We start from the raw sequence: 20,533 nt of genomic DNA on the forward strand, positions 1-20,533 counted from the left end.
ACTGATTAAAACCCTCACCATGTAGTGAGGGAGATACGCAAATACTTTAGGACAAACACTTTCCTAACCGTGGGCTCTAAGGAACGCTCGCGAAGGCTCAACTACAAAGGAGGGTGACCAGTCACTAAGGGGCTCCTAGATTTGGTTTAGCGGGGAGGATAAAGGCGTAAGACACGACCGGACAGCGCGGAGGAGCTCAGGCGGCGGGAAGAGGCCTCGCAGGCCGCAGTGCCCGGGCTCCGGGCCGCAAAGGGGCGGGCCCAGAACTGCGGAGAAAACTCACCAAGCCGGGGAGGGGGCTTGGAAGCGCCTCAGACCATATTGGGGGCGTCTGGCTGGCACAACCGTCGAGCCCCGCCCCCGCCGCCTTCGGGGGGATTCGCGGGGGAGCGCCCGGGCCGGCGGCAGCCTTCACACTCCCGGGACTCCCGGCCCGTGCCGCCCGCGACCACTGACCCCCGGGTTGCAACCCAGCCTTGGGTCAGGCCCCAATCCCGCCCGCGGGCCGCATCAGCTCGTTCCACCCTCCGCGCCACATACCCGCGCTCCCCCGCAGCCGCGAGTGGTGCGGCCCGGCCCCGCCCCCTGACGCCAGCTAGGGGCGGAGCGCCCTCCCGTCACGTGACGGGGAGTGACCTCGCCGCCGGGCGCCATGGGGGCTTCGGACCCGGAAGTGGCGCCCTGGGCTCGCGGCGGCGCCGCGGGGATGGCGGGAGCCGGAGCAGGAGCGGGAGCTCGCGGCGGAGCGGCGGCGGGGGTCGAGGCTCGGGCTCGCGATCCGCCGCCCGCGCACCGTGCACACCCGCGCCACCCTCGGCCTGCGGCACAGCCCTCTGCCCGCAGGATGGACGGCGGGTCCGGGGGCCTGGGCTCCGGGGACAACGCCCCGACCACCGAGGCTCTTTTCGTGGCGCTGGGCGCTGGCGTGACGGCGCTCAGTCACCCGCTGCTCTACGTGAAGCTGCTTATCCAGGTCGGGGGCCAGGGTGCCGCAGGGAGGTGGGGGCTGATGTGAAGGTGACAGGCCGGGATCTGGAGGAGGATGGGGGCGGGGAGTCTATGGCGACGGATTTGGGGATAGGGGCGAGGACGGCAGGTTTGGGCTGAAGGAGTCGGGGAGAAAGGAGGCGTTGAGGGGCTTGGGGGTGAAGGAAAGGGGGCGAAGGGGTAGAAGCGACAGATTTGGGAGAGGATGGAAGGAACAAGGAATTTGGTGGGTGCAGGGAAGGGGTCGAAGGAATGGAGAGAGGGGTTTGGAGGATGAAGGAAGGGAGGCGATGAACTTGGAATAGGAGGGAAGGGGCAGCATTTTAGGGCGAGTAAAGAAGTAACAGAATGGGGGAGGGGCGGGGAAGTTTTGGCGAATGGGCGGGGTATTTAGATGAAGAGCACATATTTAAAGGCGGGGCGGGGGTAGCAAGAGCTCTGGATCTGATAGAGATGGATTTAAAGCTGTTTGAGGGGACAAAGGACTGGAGGCCAGGGCCAAAAATTTAGGAGAGAAGAAAGGGCATCAGACTTGGGGGGAGTGGGGGTGGGAAGGAGACGGTGGATTTAATGGTGAGGGAATTTGGTGGGAGAGGGCGAAGGCAAAGGATTTAGCAAGGGAGAGCTATGCGTTTGCAGGAGAAGGGGGCTCTGGATTTGATGGCGACGACAGATTTGTTGGGAGGAGGTGGCAGGGTGACGCGTTTTGAGGGAGGGGAACGGATAGGGCGACACAGTGGGGGAGGGGTGTGATGGCGATTTGTCTGGAGAGGGGACAGAGAAGGAGGAGGCTTTTAGGGGGAAAGGGATGACGCATTTGGAAGAGAAAATGAAAGTCACAGTTGGGGTCGGGAGATGGGACTCGCAGTCCTTGTATGGGGGGGGAATGGGTTATGGAGTGTTGGAATTGGGCAGAAGGGGCATTTGGGGCATACAGTAGCGGGATAGGTAGAGGCTGGCAGAAACTGAGGCCAAGGTAGGGATGACTCTGGAATGGAGCCATGCAGGGGCACTTGGCATATGGTGGTGGCCAGCAAGGCCTTGCAGATGAAGTGGGCTGCTTGAGAAAGGGAGACATTGAGCTGGAAGGAGGCCAGGTAGAAGGAGTGCATTTGGCAGAATCAGGTGGACGAGACTGAGATGGGCACTGTTTAGATGGGGGTGGTTCCAGCCTGGACTGATAACTGAAGATTTCACCTAGAATTTTCCAGTTGGGGGGGGGATGGGGGGGTGAAAATTGACATGGAGGCCAACCAAGATTTAAGGTTTGAATTGAAGCGAGTGGACGCCAGATTTACTGTCTTTATAACTGGACAGAGAGAGTGGGAGATCCAGTTGGCATGGGAGCAATTGAAATCTGGGGTCTGAGGAATGGGGCAGTAGATTTTTAGGTGTGACCGGGAATATGACAAGTAATGAAGAGATTCAGTCAGGGACATGAGGATGCCTGACTAGCATCTAATGGTGACTGAGATTTGGAAACGGCTGGTGGGGGAAGATTGAGACTGGCATTTGGTTGTGATTTGGGAGCGAGGGCTGCTTTACTTAGGGAATTCGGATTGTATTTTTAGCAGTAGAGGTTACAGGTTTGGGAGAGAAGGTGGGGGCTTTGGAACTGACGTTACCTGAGAAGTAAGGGTATCAGGAGCTCAGTTTTTCATCTGACGGAGTGAGATTGGGTGAGGGCTGGGTTTTTAGGGTGGCAGGAGGGTCTGTGGGGTAGAGGATGCTGGAGTACATAAGGAATTGGTGGGAGCGGGGGGGGTTTCATGTGAACAAAATGAGAAGCGGCTTCATGGTGGATTTGGTGTGCAGGTTTGAGAAGAGAATTGAAATACGAGTGATTTGAAGAGGGAATTGGGCATGACAGAGACCAAAGGGTGAAAAGAACTGGGTAGGTAAGGATGAGTGAGCCCAGTCCGGGTGACAGAGGTAGTCTGTCTGATCTGAACCCAACTGGTGCTAAGTGTAACATGTTTTAGGGTGAAATCTTAATGTGTACAGCTTGGGAATCAGCCATAGTTTGCAAAAAGGCAGCTCCCGGTTTGGGGGGCAGGTGGCAGGATTGGAGTGGCAGATTTGGGGGTTGGCTAGGTCAAGTGAACAAGGATGTGGGGCCTCCGATTGGGGTTCATCCGAGTCAAGTTTCAGGGGTCGGAGATTTGAGGATGGTGAACTGGCTCTGCCAGTGTCGGATGCAGGGCCACAGCTCTGGCTGTGGGAGGACTGGGTTAACAACAGATTTGGGGATGAAATAGGGTGCATGTGACTTGGGCACAAATCAGGTAAACTGGAGGATGAGGGGGATGGGGCTGAGATGTGTGCCTTTTATAACCCCAGGTGGAAGTTAAAAAAAAACAGACTCAACAGATTTGGGGGCTCTGGGGTGAGGGGACACAGCAGATTTAAAGGTGCGGGTCCACCCGCACCCTAGCCCACCTTGGGGCTAGGACTCCCAAACTGTGACTAGACTGAGACAGCAACAGAACAGTAGTAGCTTAGACTTGGAGTTGAGGCTGTAAAGAGAATACCGCTTATAGAAGTGAGAAATTAAAACTTAAGTCAGAACCTTCGAGCATTTATCCGAGAAGGGGAAAGGTCTAGAGGGGAAGGGCTAACAGCTTGGGTCAGCTGGCTCATCCCTTTCCTTCAGCTCCCTGGGCTAGAATTTTTTTTTTTTTTAATAGAAGGTGGCCGTCATGGAGGGGGTTTCTTCATTTACAGTCAGTGATCGGTCGGGTAGCTCAAATGACATCCACAAGAGACAGCCAGAACTTTCAAAAACACTTGACTAAGGTGAAGAAAAGAAATTGGACCAGGAAAATGCCAGAAGCATGCCTGGTCCGGTTGTTAAGGCAGAGCTTCCCAGCCCTGCCATTTCTGCTCCCTGCTACATCCCAAAGGAGCTGCTCTGGTCCAGGGGCTTGGCTGGCTTCCTTTGAGGGACAGGGCTTGTGTCCTGGCCCCCTGCCCAGGAAGGGGACTTCTCGCATCCCACTTAGGAGATACCTTGCCTCCTGGCTGGCAGCAGAATCTCTCTCCTCATCAGTTGGCAGCATAATAAATGGCCTCACCCCTCAGGAGAGACCCCCCCACAAAGGGGTATGGGTGGCTGTGTCCTCTCTCCTCCCCCATGAGTTTAACGGGTGTTATAATTATAACCAGCGTCTATACAGCAGAATTACAATAGCCCTACAGAAATGAGGGGGTCATTCTGTCACAGGGATATGAAGTGATCAAGATTAGAACACAGATGAGGAATTGTTTGAGGAGCAACCGGTTTGTGCTGCCTGGGAGCGAGAGGGACAGATTTGTCGGCCTCTGCAGTGGGTGCAGTAAGGAACTTGAGTGTGGGGTGCACTCTGGGGTGGGTTACTTGGAGCCAAGCTGTCTGAAGTTCGGGACTGAGATGTGGGTATTGGCACGTTTGGGATTGAGATTGGACTGAAATTGTAGCCCAGAGATGGGAATTCCCTGAGATTTATTCTGAGGTGAGTACAGGGTTCGGAGTACATAAAAGGGGGGGGCAGTTTCCCGCACTAGAAATGTCTGGAATTTGAAGGTGAGAATGTTGGGGGACAGGGTGACTTGGATTATGGTAGGGGTCGGATCTGGGACTAGACGTTTCTATTGCTTGGGAGCTTGCGTGATGCTGGTGGTTCCAGACTGCCGATGACATTTCTGGTATGTTTTTCCAAGGAAAACCCCCAACAGGAGCAGCGTTGGAATTTGTGGGCGAAGAGGCAGAGGCCTGGGGGCATGAGCGGCCGTGAGCTGGATCAGCAGTAGAATCTGACCCTCCTTTTGTATTTGTTGATTCTGAAGGTGGGTCATGAGCCGATGCCCCCCACCATTGGGACCAATGTGCTGGGGAGGAAGGTCCTCTATCTGCCGAGCTTCTTCACCTATGGTGAGTCTGCTTCCCAGGCAGGAAGGCCCCCACGGACAAAAAAGAGGCGTCATCCGGGGAGCAGGCCCAGCTGGCCCTGGGGAACACACAGGGCAGGGCAGCGTGGCACCTGGTGTCATGCCGGCCGGGAGGAGGGGATCGAAGTGTGACCAGAAGCAGCAGGTTGCTGGGGTGAGAGCAGGTGGACAAGAAGGCTTCGGTCCAGCTCCGCCGCCTGCAGCTCCCGGACACCGGCCCCTGTCATCTCTGCCGCTCCAAGCTGTGCCTGGAAGTGGGGGTCCGGGGAGATTTCCCTGTGCTTTTTGAGCAGCCCGGCCCTGTTACCATTTTTCTGCTTTCCTGTTACCTGGTGGCTTCCTGGGTTCTTCTCCTTCCTCCTCTTTCCCCTGCGTTCACCAGGCGGTGGGCCCCACTGAGCATCTCCCCACACTGGGCACGAGCAGCCAGCCCTGGGGCGTCACGCTCTACCCCCGGCCTGCCCTGCCCTGCCCTGCCGCTCAGGCTCGGCAGACCGCCTCACTGCCCTGCGCTCCTAGTCCGCCAAGTCGTGGCAGCTCCTTTGTCCAGGCCCTTCGTGCAAGCGCCCCGCAGCCCCTGCCATGGCTCTGCTGGCTGGAGATCTCTCCCCAGAAGCCCACCACCCCAGGGGAGCTTGTGCCATGCCACCTGAGCCCACCTGGCTGCCTCTTACTCGTCCCCAGGCCCCCAGGCTGGCTCAGGCCGTTCCAGTCCACCATCGCTGTGTCTCTCCCAGTGCCCACCCACCCTGGACTTCTCCAAACGTACCCTTGCTGTCCACGTTCACAGCTGGGCTGATCCCCCTCAGGCTTCCTCCACTTGTTCTCTTCATACCTGTTCGGTCAGTCCCAAATGCTCTCTGCCGAATAACCTGGGGCTTTGCCTCCTGTCACCTTTTTTTTTTTTTTAAGTTCCACACACTCTTGGCAGAATCTGACGTCGTGTTTCCCTTCCATTTTTGCCACCATGATGTTGAGTAGCCCGGGGCGAGGCCGAACATGTCATTTTGTGGGGAAATGTGTTCATATTTGGTTTTATTTAGAAACAGTCCATGAAGGGGGGGGGCAGGTCACAGTGGTAGGCAGGCACCCAGAACATTGAACAGGGAAGCCAGTGTATAAAGGTAACGCCGGGTTTGTGGGAAGCTGGGGTAGCGGGCTGTCAGCCCCTCCTTTGTGGCTTCTCTGTGTGCTCTAGCGATGTGAGGGGCCCTAGGTTAGAACCCGGACTGTCTCTCCTCGTGTCACAGTCCTTCCCAAAAGGACTCAGGGTAGAGGGGTCTTGACCCCATTCTTGCTTCTTGCAAAGAGTTCTGAGGTACTTCTGCTCACCCCGTGTATATAAATGTTGTTTCAGTCCAGATATTATAAACAGATGGCTGTTGGGCGTGAGCGAGGGGACTCAGCTGTCTGTCTTCTGTCTAGACAACATCCACTCCTCTCCAGGTCATGATGAAAAGTGCCACAGCTGTCGTGACATTCTTTGGTGTAACAGAGAGTTTTGCAGGGACTGCAGAGAAACCATGGAATGACAGAGCCCCTGGCTGGCTGTGGGACCCTTTGGGCCCACAGAGGACCCTGTAGGGATTTTTGCATACCTTTCTCTGCTTTCACTTAGTCATAAATCACCTCTGAGATGAAGAGAAATAGGGGTCCTTACTCCTTTTTTTACTGGTGGGCAAATCGGGTAGAAAGAGGCTAAGTGACTCAGTGGCGATCGCACTGAGGCTTTACCCCGCCTGCGTCTCTTTGTTGCTTGGAGCCCCCCTCCCCCAAAATAAACCTCCCTCCTGCCTGTTCACTCTGTGAAGCAAGGCACCCTGCCACGGCATCCAGTGTTCGGTCCCCTCCTCTTCCTCTCTTTCCAGCCCCACCCCCATCTCAGAAAGCCAAATATGCAAGGAACAGGTGCCCTCGGGCCCCAAGGCAAGCCTGTTCCAGCAGTGACACTGAATTTGCTGGGTTGGCAGACAGGTTGCTTTGGAGAGAAAGGCTCTTTTGCTGGTTCCTGCCACTGGGTAGTGCTAAGGAGCTGAAGTCGGGTCTGGAAAGGGCGCTCAGGGGCCGAGAAAAAGTTCTGCTAGCTTCTAGTTATGCGGGTTTATAAGAACACATCAGCTTCTTTTTTTTGTTGTTGTTATTTTCTTTTTATTACTATGTTATGTTAATCACCATACATTACATCATTAGTTTTTGATGCAGTGTTCCATGATTCATTGTTTGTGCATAACACCCAGTGCTCCACGCAGAACGTGCCCTCCTTAATACCCATCACCAGGCTAACCCAGCCCCCCACCCCTCAGTTTGTTTCTCAGAGTCCATCGTCTCTCATGAGAACACATCACCTTCTTGAACATAGTTTAAAAGGTTTCATTTGAGCGCCTGGCTGGCCCAGTTGGTAAAGCATGTGACTCTTGATCTTGGGGTTCTAAGTTCGAGCCTCACATTGGGTGTAGTGCGTACTCAATAAAATCTTCAGGGGCGCCTGGGTGGCTCAGTGGGTTAAGCTTCCGACTCTTGGTTTTGGCTCAGGGTCTGGGATCCAGCCCCACATCGGGCCCCGCGCTCGGTGGAGTCTGCTTGTCCCTCTTCCTCTGCTCCCCACCCTGCCACGTGCAAGTGCTCTGTCTCTGTCTCTCCCTCTCAAATAAAAAAATAAATAAAAAACTTTAAAAAAAATAACGAAACATTAAGAGAAGTATCCTTTTAGAGACCCTAATGAAAAAATACTGGGGCGCCTGGGTGGCCCAGTCAGTTGAGCCTCAGACTCTTGATTTTGGCTCAGGTCATGGTGTCAGGGCCATGAGATGGAGCCCCACATCAGGCTCTGCGCTGAGTATGGAGTCTGCTTGAGATTCTCTCCCTCCTTTTCGGCCCCCCCCCCCGGGCCCCCGCTCACATGCACACATGTTAGATTGCTGGCGCGCGCACTCTCTCTCTTTCTCTGTCTGTCTCGAAGAAAGAAAGAAATCTTGAAAAGAACAAGAAAAAAACCCTCATTCGGGTAGGGTCTAGCTTCCCTGACTGCTTATGTTTTTTCTATAGAATAGTTCACCGGTGCCTGTTTTGGTTACTCCTCCACTAGTTATGTCGCCCCCTCCTACTCCGCACCCCCTGCTGTGATTCATAAATGCTAATGGGTACCAGGTGGGAGCCTGGGTGCAGCACAGTGACAGTATGAAGATGGCCTTCTCCATGGTGTGCTTAGGGGATGCTCTTGAGCCTTTCTTCCTTTTCCCTTTTTTCCTCCCTTAGGTTCCAAACTTCATCGTTGCCTGTGGGCACTCTCTGCCTTTTTCCTTTTCTTCTTGACCCCAAGGAAAACATTTTTTTTTTTTAAGGATTTTATTTATTTGACAGTGGGAGACACAGCGAGAGAGGGAACACAAGCAGGGGGAGTGGAAGAGGGAGAAGCAGACTCCCTGCTGAGCAGGGAGCCCGATGCGGGGCTCGATCCCAGGACCCTGGGATCATGACCTGAGCTGAAGGCAGACGCTTAACGACTGAGCAACCCAGGCGCCCCAGGAAAACATTTTTTTAAAATTATTTTTCCAACGTAGGGCTGGAACACACAACCCCAAGATCAAGCGTTGAATGCGTCTCTGACCGAGCCAGCCAGGTGCCCCAAGAAAAGCATTTTTTATAAGCGGCAGAATTGGTTTCTGGGTTGTAGCACTGAAGTTGCTGAGTTGAAAAACTAGCCGAGCTTGCCAAATATTTCTGCAAAGTTAAAATACGTGAATTTGTTGGTCGAAAATACATTTTGAAGGTTTTACACAAAGAGATGGGCTGGAGAAGACTTTGGCGTTGGGGCCCAATCGCTTCTGGGGTTTTGGATAGATAGCTGCCCCTTCCGTGACTGAGGGACAGGCCACATCTGGTCTGGAAGTGAGTGTGACCCGGGGTGGGTATGTCTGGGCCGGGCGTGACACGGCCGCCTCTGCTTCCTTATAGCCAAGTACATCGTGCAGGTGGATGGGAAGATAGGGCTCTTCCGAGGCCTGAGCCCCCGACTGATGTCCAACGCCCTCTCCACAGTGACTCGGGGCAGTATGAAGAAGGTGAGCCTGGGGCGAAGCCAGGAGCAGTTGCCTGAAGTTCCCCCAAGCTCCCTGCCAGCCCCAGAGACAGCCGTGTGTGCTGGTCCGTTTCTCCTTTCCCCGGCTACACCCTAGCACCACAGCCGGGCTCTAGACCCTGGTGGTCGCATGCTGCGTCTCCTTGATTGGGAAGGGTCCTGCCCCATAGTCCTCCCGCTTGCCCACAACTGTGACACCAGGCAGGCAGGGGCTCCCCGCCAACCCCCCGAACTCCAGGCCTGGGGTTACCAGAGGTGGACCCAGCTACAGGGAAAATAGTAGGAGCTGGTTCCTGCCGTCCCTGTCCCTCAAGTGTGACATTTAAGAGGCATAGCTGTACTTTGCTTTTGGCCCTCCTTTTTTGTTTTTTGTTTTTGTTTTTTTTTTAATTAAGTAAGCTTGACGCCAGTATGGGCTCGAGCTCAAACTCAAAACCCTGAGATCGAGAGTCGCATGCTGTATGACAGAGCCAGCTAGGCGCCCCACTCCTCTGTTTTTTGTATCTCAGGTTTTCCCTCCGGATGAGATCGAACAGGTTTCCAACAAGGATGACATGAAGACTTCCCTGAGGAAAGTAGTGAAGGAGGTGGGTATCTGGAGTTGGGAGAGGGAGAGGCCCTGGGAGGGGAGTCTGCTTACTTCTCCCGGCCGAGTCAGCCGGGTCATTGAGGAGACGCAGGTCTGGCTCCTCGTGTGTGCGTGGCTAGGGTGGGGCATGGAGGGAGTCCTGCAAGGACGCCGTAAGGAATACCCCAAAGCCCCTCGGCCATCGTGGGGCCTAGGGCAAGACTCGGCGGCACTCCTGGGTGGAGGGGACGGGGGGGTAGCTGACGAGTGGGGTGATCCCAGGTCGACTGACCCCTTTGGGGGCTGTGGGATCCCAGTTTTTCCTCTATAAGAGCTTGTGGTTCCCCTTGAGCGCCCGTTCCCGAGAGAGGGCAGACCGAGTCCCCACCCTCTGCTCTCTTCCAGACCTCCTACGAGATGATGATGCAGTGTGTGTCCCGCATGCTGGCCCACCCCCTGCACGGTGAGCCACCCCACTGGAGACTGCGTCTCAGCTGTGGGGTAACCCCTTGCGGACCGAAGCCGGGCAGTGCTAGATCACCGGGAAGTGTAGTCGGGTGGGGGTCCTCTGCTGGAACTGCGCTGAGGAGAAGCTGGTGGGGAGTCCTGTCTGGAGGAAGCCGGGGCCCTTCCCAGGCAGAAGAAACGGGATGCTGTGGTCACGGGGTGTGACAGAGAATCCCCGAGGCCCTCCTACCCCTCCTGCGCTGACACAGGCCACGCGCGGTTTCCACGGCAGTGGGCACCCCACCGCTGGGTGCCATGGGCTTTGGCCACCGTGTCACCCTTGTGTGTTTCTTTTTCCTCAGTCATCTCAATGCGCTGCATGGTCCAATTTGTGGGACGGGAGGCCAAGTACAGGTGGGTAATTCTTCCAGAACTGGCAGGAGTGGTCCTGTCACCACTCAAGAGTCTGCCAGGACAGGCCACGCTGGGGTCAGGTGCTGTCCCTCTTCTGCTGTCGTTCTGATGTGCTAGTGTCCGAGGAACGTGGCAGGGGCATCTGCTCCTCTCCGTTGCCCATCCAGGGCTGCCCTGGCTGATCCCGGCAACCCTGCCGGAGGGGGTGAGTGGGAGCGGAGTTGGCTCGGATTGTGCCCCTTGGGACTGAGCTAGGGTTCCATCCTGGAACCCCTAGTTATGTCCTAACCATTTAGCTCGTTTGATTTTCTGTTACGAGGCTGTCCTGTCTGTGGGTGTGGGCCCGTCCCCTCGGTTGTTCACCAAATACTTTCCCAGCATTTGCCGCGCCCGGCCCTGAGCTGGGAGCTGTGGGGACATAGCTGCGGGGCCACAACCCTCCCCCGTGGCAGTTATGCCCTCCCTGCCCCTATGAAGCTCAGTGCAGGACAGCAGGCGGCACATGGCAGGAGGACAGTCTCTGGGACCCCTCCTAAGACTCAGTTCCTGGCTTCCGTTTTCTGCAGCTGTCCTGTGGGACCACTGCCCCAGGGAGCTCCACTGCCATGGCCTCATTTTGGGTTCACTAATGGGAAGTTGGCCCATTCTCCTAAACTGAAACGTGATGTTGGTCAACAGGACCAGGAGGGGATGATCTGGCTCGGAGCCCCGGCGGGCCACGCCACTGTTAAAGAAGAAGGGCTGTGGGGCCTGGCGGGGCTGGGTGCCTTAGGGGCGGCGCTAGCCAGCGCTTTGGCTCCCACCATCTCCGTCTTTCTTTTAGGTTTCCTCTGCCACCTAGACTTTGGAGGAACTCCATGTAGGATGGGCCACTTGGCATCACTAGCCACAAGTCCCAGAGATTGCTCTTGAGCCTCCTTTGCATTTCATACTTAAGGCACCAGCCTGTCCTTTGATCTCTGAGCTGCTGGGGAGGGCCGGGTGCTTTTTCCCAGGCTGCATCTGGGCCGTCTGGTGCCAGGGTCTCCTTCAGGGCTCCGTTCTCCTTCTCTGCTCTCTGGGCAGGTGGATCCCTCCACCACCACCCTTCCTGCTCTTCCGCTGTCAGACATGCAGGCTACTCTGCTGGAAGGTTACTTCAGAGAGAAGCACTAGGGCCAGGCAGGAGAGAGGCCTGTTGTCTTTGCAGTAGCCCACACTGGAAGGCTAATGCCCAAATTCCAGATCCCTAGAAAGCAGCAGTAGGGAACTGCTAGGCTTCTGTCCTGGGGGTGAGTGGGTTTCCTGTCTCCATGAACTGTGTAAACTCCCCTCACCCCCAAACAAGAGCTCTCTCATCTTCTCTACTTGGGTTCTGCCTGGTAACAGAGAATGTCCCCTCTCCATCCCCGCCAGGACTGGACGGCTCAGAGCAGGGATGGTGGGCTCTCCTCCACACCAGGGGCTGGGCTTCTCCAAGGTGACCAGGGGACCTCATTTCCCTGTCTTCCCTTCTTCACAGCGGTGTGCTGAGCTCCATTGGGAAGATTTTCAAAGAGGAGGGGCTGCTGGGATTCTTTGTGTACGTGAGTTTCTATACCCCATAGCTGGCCACGTGGCACGGCTCTACTAACAGACACGTTCTCGACTTCTCAGGCCGTAGCTGCCAGGCTCAGACTAACCACGGGGCTCTGCCCCTCCCGTGTAGCTGCATTCTGGCTCCGTGGAGCTCCGTGGCACGTGTGAGGGAGCCATGGATGACCGGGACCAAAGCTACTCGGCCCTTTGCAGATCACGGCTCACACAGACATGGTCCTGTTTGTCCAGCACAGTGGGGGAGACGGCCTGACTGGCCCCTTCGCCAGACACTGGCCCTGGGGTTGGGAGTGGGCTGATCTTCCTAAGCCGGGGCACTCTGTTTAACATGGTGGGTGTTGCACAGAACAATCTGGATCTCTGGCTTCTCCTAAAAGGTCAAGGCACTGGACTGGCTGGGCCTGTGTTTGTGCAGAGCAGTGCAGAGCAGTCTGCAGAGCAGAGCAGTTTGTGCAGACACAGTCTGAAAAGACCATGTCTGGACACAAGCAGACCCCAAAGCCACTCCTGACAGCTGTCTGTTGTTTTTGCCTCGTTAAGGTCTGGGCAGTGACAGACACGCTGTTCTGTACATAACATACTGGATAATGGGGTGTTCTGTTCATTCACTGTGGTTTCGTAGTTGGTCAGGGGTGTTTGTTTAGGGCCTCACTTAACCAAGAAACGACCATGTAGGTGCACGTGTGTGTATGTGCATATCTACTCTATGGTTCTCACCGGGAGGGGATTTTTGCCCCCAGGGAACACTCGAAATGTTTGGAGACATCTTTTGGTTGTCACAGTTGGCAGCTAGTGGGGAGAGGCCAGGGATGCTGCTAAAGATCCTGCAGGGCAGAGGTCAGCCCCCCGCAGCGAGGCACTGTCCGGTCCTCCGTGTCGGGAGTGCCGGGATTCCAAACCTGGATTGATACACACGCGCGCGCGCACACATACACACACGGACTCAGACTCAATGTATTCACGCATATATATGCGTACATACATATATGTATAAATATACGTGGATAAGTATTTGCTCATGTGACGGGTACTTCAGACCATAAAATGACGAGTCACCACATCTGGCAGTTTTCACACTCATTGTATAGAGTCCTTGTCCCGGGTGTGAAGAGATTCTGACACAGCACATGCTTACTCGTTGGGTTCTGTTCTTCACATATTTGCGGCCTGGGGGACACCTGTATGTGTTACAACACTGAGAGGGCACCAGAGTGTGTGTGAGGGGTTAGTCTGAACACAGGTGGACACATCAAGATTGGAGACTACATTTGTGAAGTTTCAATTTCTTCATATCCCGTGTCACCTAGATGTGTTGCATGTATTCTTTTGAGCTCTTCAGGTATTTTCAAATAAGAGTTTCACAGATTTCAGAAATCTCTGCCACCCCTCCCAAGAGATAGCCACTCTTCTCCTGGAGAGTTTTCTAAGTCCCTCCATTATCTAAACAAGCAAATAAACACATTAAAATTAAACACCAGTAGCACACGGGACCCTGATCTCAGGCTGGCTTTTTGCCTGTATTTTCGGGACCTTCCATAGCAGCGTGGAGGGCTGTTTCTTCTGAAGGCCATCACTTTAACAGTCAGCCTTCCTTGCAAAAGCTTGTATGGAATGTCTTCAGTGGAACATTCTAGGGATGAAGACAGCAGATGCATCAAGCAAAGTGTTTCGTGAGAGTGGATCAGGTAAAGAAGCCAGGAGAAAACTATAACTGTGTAGACCCTGTTTCATAATCTGCATGTGAAAATCCCAAATTTAGCAACATTCACATTTCGAGGTCTGGCGTCTGGTTTGAAAACCACTTGTGAGACCAGAAACTAATTTGTGGCATCAGATGTGGCCTGTGACAACCCTCCATGGAGAAAAGGACACTGCCTTCCTGGTGTGGATAGCTGCGGGTCCACGTGGCCCCTGCAGGCTTTTTTCCTGAGGCTGTACCTTGGATATGCTGACGTTTTGAGCTTGGAACATCCCTGCCTCCTTCCGGGGCGTGGAGCCCCCAAGAAATGGTCCCCTCCCTCCCCCTGCTCATCTTTGCTCACCTTGTTTTTTAGCGGCTTAATCCCTCACCTCCTGGGAGATGTGGTTTTCTTGTGGGGCTGTAACCTGCTGGCCCACTTCATCAATGCCTACCTGGTGGATGACAGCGTGAGTGACACCCCAGGGGGGCTGGGAAACGACCAGAATCCAGGTTCCCAGGTTGGTTGGAACAAGGACTTGTCAATCTTTCCGTGTACTGCTGATACCCAGGGTCTGGGGCAGACTCAGGACCCTGGGAGCCTTAGCACCAGGCCCTGAGGGCTAGAGAGGGTCTCTGGGGAGTGGTCTAAGAGGACTCCCCTTTTTTTAAGATTTATTTATTTTAGAGAGCATGAGCTGGGGGAGGGGCAGAGGGAGAAAGAGTCCCAAGCAGACTTCCCGCTGAGCTTGGAGGCTGACACGGGGCTCAATTCCCAGGACACTGAGATCATGGCCTGAGCTGAAATCAAGAGTCGGAGGCTTAACTGACTGAGTCACCCAGCACCCCCTAAAAGGACCTTTTGTCCTGGGGTTAGCTTTGCCTCTGGGGAGAGTGGGCTCAAGAGAGAGGAGATTCAAGATCTGTAACCACACCTGGAGGAGTTCATGGAATGCCCGTCCTCGGGCAGCTTCAGAAATAAAACAGACCCCAGCTTATCCAAGGCAGTGACCCAACGATGAATCAGGAAACCAGGACACAGACTAGCTAATAACCCTTTAACTTTTGCTTAATGTTTTAAGGTTTTTAGAACCCTTATGTGAACGTTATGACATTTGATCCCAACAGCATCCAAATTGTGAAGGGAATAGTGCAGGTGTAATTTTACTGGTAAAGAAGTTGAGACCCAGAGATCGAAAGGCTCTCCCGAGGCACTTGGCTAGGAATCAACAGGGCTGGGGCTAGGTCTTTTCCTGTACTGGGCCGAGGGTGCTTCCCACACCTTGGAGCTTTTTAGGTCACCTGGCAAGTTTCCAATGCAGGTGCACCCCACTATTTTTGTTAGCAGTGGTCTGCACAGACCTCAGCAGGCTGGGTCAGGCACAAGGAGGCGTTGGTCCTTCTAAAAGGTGCTTAAGAAAGGTGCCTAGGGACCTGATGGGTTGACCAGTTCAGCCTGAAACAGGATGAGTTGGGGAACAGTGATGGGCAGGGGATTCCTGGCAGCCAGACGTTCTAACAGCGGGATTTCAGGCCCAGGGGGACAGGGGGTGGGGACCTGTCTGTCAGAATCACCTCGTGGGGTGGGGTGGGGGCTCATAGTCTGTATCCGTCTGTGTCTGGGCATGTGTCTGTGTGGTGAAGAATGTCCCAGCCCAGCTGAGAGCCTCTGCTCAGAGGGAAATCGGGTCTGGCCATTTGACTTGGGTAGGTGAGTCCTATTAGCCTTTCAGTGTAAGCAAATTCAGGTGGTTCCTTAGGGACCAGCTCTCCCACATACCCCGGGCCCTGCCCTTTCTCGGGGCCTCATGGATGAGGGAGCTACTGCTGTCACACGCACAGCAAGCCTGCGACACTGGGGGTGGGGTGTCCCACAGCTGGTTGGCTTTCTCCAGCTTTATGGAAAGGGGTTTTCAGGTGCTCTTCTGTGTGTGGCTTACAGGCTAAGATGAGGCTGCCATTCACGCAGAGGGCTGGGCAAGCCTCCATCCAAGGTGACAGGGTAGCCACCTGTTAGGATGGCCATGCTGCTGGAAGCTGAGGGACAGGGAGTTCCCCTTCCTAGCGAGGGGCTCTCTTCTGGGCAAAGTAGAATCCAGATCTTGGGAGTCCGAGGCGGGTGAGAGCTTCGTAAGGTAGGGGGCGGTGGCAATAAGCTTAGAGCTTCCCCTCGCCTTTTGCTGCAGGACCAGGATTCTGTGTCTGGGGAGTTGGGGTGGGTGTCCGTCTTTCCATTAAGCAAGCACTTACTGAGCACCAACTGTGTGACACTGATCAAGGCAGACACAGGCCAGACTCTTGGAACTCACAGCTCAGTGGGGCACACAGGCCAGCAGCTCCTCACCATCCCTGGCTGAGTCTCGGAAGTCCTGTTAGGCCTCTCCCCCACTTCCGCCTCCCAGGGCTGCTTTTGGCTCTGGCTCAAGGCCACAGAAGCCACTGGCAGGCCCTAGAAGGGAACGCAGTATACACAGCAATGTGAGGGGACCTGAGCCCAGAGCGGGTGAGAGGCCAGTGTACGGGGTGAGGCTGGGGGGCCGCAGACCAGGCAACGTGGGGCAAGGGTGCTTATCTGAAGGGCAGCCCGAGGTACCTGTAGCAAACTAGTCTTCCTTTCTGTCTCCAGTTCAGCCAGGCCCTGGCCATCCGGAGCTACACCAAATTTGTGATGGGGGTAAGTCACGCTGGCTCAGCTAGCTGCCCTTTCTGCTGCCCTGTGGGCCTGGGTGGGGCTTAGGCGGCCAGCTCTGGCGGTGGCTGGAGGCACGCCTGGGTGTCGGGTGTTGGCACAGTATGCCCTTGCTCCCCGAGTCGGGACCAGTGGGTGGTGGGGTCACTGCCACTCAGGTCTCCCTGGGTTTCAGATTGCAGTGAGCATGCTGACCTACCCCTTCCTGCTGGTTGGTGACCTCATGGCTGTGAACAACTGCGGGTAGGTGTGCAGCCCTCCCCCAGGCACCCTGCCAGGGCTGTGGGGGCTGGGGGGGTCCAGCTCAGCTTGTCCAGTGCTCTGCTTTCTCCTGCCTGGTCTGTGTGTAGGCTCACCACCCACCCCACCCCCCACCCGCCAGGTACCCTAGCATCTTCTGGGATTCACCGCGTCCCTCTGGGCTGCATCCATGATTCAGGATATGGGTGGTAGCAGCTCCAAGCCATTCCTTGAGATCACCTTTGCCTTGGCTGAGCCATCTCCCATCGTTCAGTGGGTCTAACATGCTCTCCTTCCTGGGCAGGCTGCAGGCCGGGCTCCCCCCGTACTCCCCCGTGTTCAAGTCTTGGATCCACTGCTGGAAATACCTGAGCGTGCAGGTAAGCAAGCTCCCAACAGAGAAGGTCCCCTCCAATTCTTCCCCCACACCGATCAGGTCAGATGGTTTTGTGGGCTTTATATTGCGTGGAAAGATGAGAGATTGTCACGGGATCCAATTGTCGGAGGGAGGATAAAGAGAATATAGACTCTTGGTTTAAGGCATTTTCATTAAATTTTCATTTTATTTTAGAAAGGATGTGAGGTCGCTAGATCTGAATTTACCTACAGATTTTATAGTAGACACAGTCTCCTTTTTTCTTCAACTCTTAAAGACTCTCAGAAGGAGGACTCTGAGGGAGCCCACGGAGTAGGTGGTGAAGCCCAAGACCTTAGTCCTTGAGTCACACAGCTGAGAACACGGTGGCTGCCGTGTCCAAGGCCGACCCCTCCCTTCCGCAAGACATCCCGATGCCCTCCGGAGAACCTGAGGCTTGAGCTGGGCCACGTGGCAAGGGTGCCAGTCTCGGGATTTCGTGTTCTTGGCCCAAGCACCCTCCTACTGGCCTGGAGCTCTTGGGCGCAGAGGTCAAGGATCCAGGCATCTGGCCCAGGGCAGATCCTTGCCTTTGCCTAGGCTTGGTTCCCCTCGAAGTAGAGCGGGGCAGTGGTGTGGGGAGGAACCAGCACACCGACAGGCCTCAGTGCTGAGAAGAGGACAGATGAGAGGGAAGCAAGGAGGGGCGGGAGGCAGACCCCGTTCTTCCCAGTGGTTCCAGTCCGGTCTGCGTGCTTCACATCCCGTGGGCGGTAGGGAGTCCCAGAAGTCTCTGAAGCCAGAAGGGCGACGATTGTCCTCTTTGGGGGTTCCCTGCTGGGGAGCCCCAGCGACACTGGACACCCTGTGATGGGAAGCGAACTGCTCCCTGGTACTTCAGTGCAGGGCATATTCTGGCCTTGCCCTCTAAGACTGCCAGCCTACGCCCTCCACCCCCTACCCTAGGGTCTCTGTGCCGCTGACCCCTCCTTTGCCTCATGCTGGCCTTGCTGTGGGGCGGGACGAGAAGTATGGCCTCCCCGGTCACTGACCTGCCCGTTCCTTCCAATCCAGGGCCAGCTTTTCCGCGGCTCCAGCTTGCTTTTCCGCCGGGTGTCATCAGGATCGTGCTTTGCCCTGGAGTAACCTGAATCGCCTGAAAAAAACACCGTGTCTCAGCCTCGCCACTGCGGGTGGGGCCTGATCATCTCGGGCACCTGTCAGATGAGTCCAGCCCAGCCAGCGGGGCTTCAGATTCCATATTTGCCGTGTGTCTGTCCAGCAGTGGGGGTCGGGTTAGGGGGGGAGGCTGCACCCAGTGGATGGGTTACCTGTTAGACCTGGGGAAGGTGGGGTGGGGCTAGGGAATTGGGGCAGAACCCCCTTCCTTCACAGATTTGCCGAGTCTGTCCTATGCAAGGGGTCAGAGAATGGCTCGTGGAGGCCCAGGTAGGATGGGAAAAGGCTCATGAAGTCAGATCCCACCCCCCACCCCCCCACACCCCCCACCCCTCCCCGCAGTCAGCCCCAGCTGTCATCCTGCAGCTCAGCTGGGAGCCTGCTCTCCTGCTTGTAAATAGGGCGTGGTCCCCTTGCACGAGGCCACCATCATGTGCAGACCTGTGCTAGGAAGCTCTTGCTAGGTGCTGCCTTCATGTTTCTCAACACTACTCTTCTGACACAGAGGCGGCACTTTCTGAACGGGAAATCACGTGACTGCTCCAAATGTGTCTCCCTCGTCAAATGCTCGTGGGTTTCGTGGTGAGGCTTTACGTGCAGGATCTGGTTCCCTGCGCGGTTGTGAACACCTGGAAGTTAGGCAGGCCAGTGTCTCTCGTACTATTCGGTTTAAAAGTTCCTGATAAGATCTGACCTTGTCTCCCTTAAATAAATGTATTGGTGGTGATTTGGAGTTTTGTGGGGAGCGTGTTATTTTTATGGATGTAGCAGCTATCCGCAGGGTCCTCCTCAGCCCTCTGTGTTTGTGTGAGAAGGGGTCAGGGGCGGCTCAGCCTGGGGATGACAAGTGCCACGCCTTGGTGTAGACCAGACGCGGGGGAGGCCGTTGGATGATCTTGTGAATTACACAAGGTCAAGATGCCAGTTCACAAAGCAACGGCTAGGGCATAGGCCTACGAACAGGAAGGCAGCACCTGTAGAGGCCCTACTGGCTTCAGAAAGTGTTCCACCCGCACCCCGTCAGCTCAGCACCGCTTGCCCATGACAGTCTCGGATTTTGCTGAGTCATTTGGTATAGTGGTCGCATGGTTACAACGGAAGGGGTAGAGTGGGCCCAGCTAAAGCACTGAGCTCTGCCTTCTCTGGAAAAGGCAGAGTTTCCTTAATTCGCTTCTTCCCAACACCCGGGTTTGTAAAACCAGCAGAACTTACAGATGGAACCCCTCTGGGGACCACGGGTTTCCATCTGATGGGGTCTGAGTACCAGTTGGGGTCCAGCTGAGTTCCCTAAGTGTTTCTCTGCACTTGTTCTAGGGGAGTGGTTTCGGAGAGTTGGGGGTCTTAGAAGTGACTTTGGTCCTGCTTCTCACAGGTATGGGCTGGGTCACCCCCAGGGAAGGCCCCTCGGGGTACTTTGGCAGAACCGATTTTCCCCAGCGGTCTAGTAGTCAAGCCGTTGACTTGAGGGCAGTTTACTTTGTGTATCCTTGGTCCCCGAGAGCGCAGGAGCATGCCTGTGTGGGCGTCCTGTAAGGGACCGCTGGTTGGGGCCTCTGAGGTCCCATACTCACTTCAGACTGCCGGAGCGCCCGGGAAGGGGAGCGCAGGTGAGGAAGGTGAGCGGGCCTGGCCTGGCTGGCACCATTTCTTTAGAGAAGGAAGGCTCTTCAGAGGCATATCTGCCTCATGGCACGTGACCTTTCTCCAGCCCACTGTGGTTTCCCTGCCTAGCACTGTTGGGGGACGACTTTTCTTCCTGTTGCTCTGCCCTCAAATCCTAGTTTTTTCATTGATTCCTTCCTATGGCCCCCCAGAAGTAGGGCACTCTGCAGCCTGAGCTGAGCTGGCGTTGGAGACCCTCCCTCTGACAGCCATCCCCTCAGACATTTGGAGAGGCCGCCTCTGGTAAAGAGTGGGCCGTGGGTGGGTGTGGCAGGTCACCCCGAGGAGAGCCAGTGCTGCCCCCAAGTAGTACCTGGGGACTTGTGAATTTCAGGGTCCGGGCTGCACTTCCCAGGCTGTCTCCCACAGCCAGAAACAGCCAGAAAGTCCCCCTGATACTCTCAGTTTTTAGTTGAGCAAAGTACAGGTTTTACCCCTAATGTTTTTCAATTCAGTATTCAGATGTGGGTATGGTGCGTGTTAAATGTCCCCTTTGCGGGACCCTTCTGTCTTTGAGAGCTGAAGTCTCACCTACCTTTGGAGCACCTGGTATTTCCCTGTCAGTCTGGGAACTAGAGTGATAGGGTTTTTAGCTGAGAAAGGAGATGGGGTTGGAGTGGGGAAGGAGGGGAGCTGAGCTGTCAGCAAAAGGAGGTGTGACAGGAGTGGGAATGTCCTCGTGGGGAGTAAGTCTCCATCCACTCCTCCTGGAAAACCCAGTTCTGATGGACAAA

At 55.4% G+C, this 20,533-nt stretch overlaps 1 protein-coding gene across 2 annotated transcripts; it reads left to right on the forward strand.

Moving 5' to 3' along the window:
* The first annotated feature begins 627 nt into the window (after positions 1 to 627).
* On the forward strand, positions 628 to 18,454 carry MTCH1 (mitochondrial carrier 1). 2 transcript variants are annotated; one of them, XM_028120495.2, is made up of 12 exons: positions 628 to 973; positions 4,813 to 4,897; positions 8,869 to 8,975; positions 9,502 to 9,579; positions 9,966 to 10,023; positions 10,370 to 10,421; positions 11,923 to 11,982; positions 14,051 to 14,144; positions 16,301 to 16,348; positions 16,539 to 16,606; positions 16,908 to 16,983; positions 18,033 to 18,454. In XM_028120495.2, exons 1-12 carry the CDS (start codon positions 653 to 655, stop codon positions 18,102 to 18,104), a joined length of 1,119 nt encoding a protein of 372 aa, XP_027976296.1. In that variant the 5' UTR covers positions 628 to 652; the 3' UTR covers positions 18,105 to 18,454. The 2 variants fall into 2 exon arrangements, with proteins under 2 accessions (XP_027976296.1, XP_027976295.1); XM_028120494.2 differs by having other exon boundaries at positions 14,051 to 14,195; positions 18,033 to 18,453.
* The last annotated feature ends 2,079 nt before the right edge of the window (positions 18,455 to 20,533 follow it).

The sequence above is a fragment of the Eumetopias jubatus genome, unplaced genomic scaffold (genome assembly GCF_037043125.1).
Source record: "Eumetopias jubatus isolate StellerSeaLion01/CBP00866 unplaced genomic scaffold, mEumJub1_p1.0 scaffold_6, whole genome shotgun sequence".
Lineage (NCBI taxonomy): Eukaryota > Metazoa > Chordata > Mammalia > Carnivora > Otariidae > Eumetopias > Eumetopias jubatus.

What these genes read in the sequence shown, in the direction of transcription:
- MTCH1 (XM_028120494.2), top strand. Translation starts at nt 653, where the DNA reads ATGGGGGCTTCGGACCCGGAAGTGGCGCCCTGGGCTCGCGGCGGCGCC. An exon ending in TGAGGAAAGTAGTGAAGGAG is followed by an intron (nt 9,580 to 9,965) that starts GTGGGTATCTGG and finishes GCTCTCTTCCAG; the next exon opens with ACCTCCTACGAGATGATGAT. An exon ending in GGGCTGCTGGGATTCTTTGT is followed by an intron (nt 11,983 to 14,050) that starts GTACGTGAGTTT and finishes CTTGTTTTTTAG; the next exon opens with CGGCTTAATCCCTCACCTCC.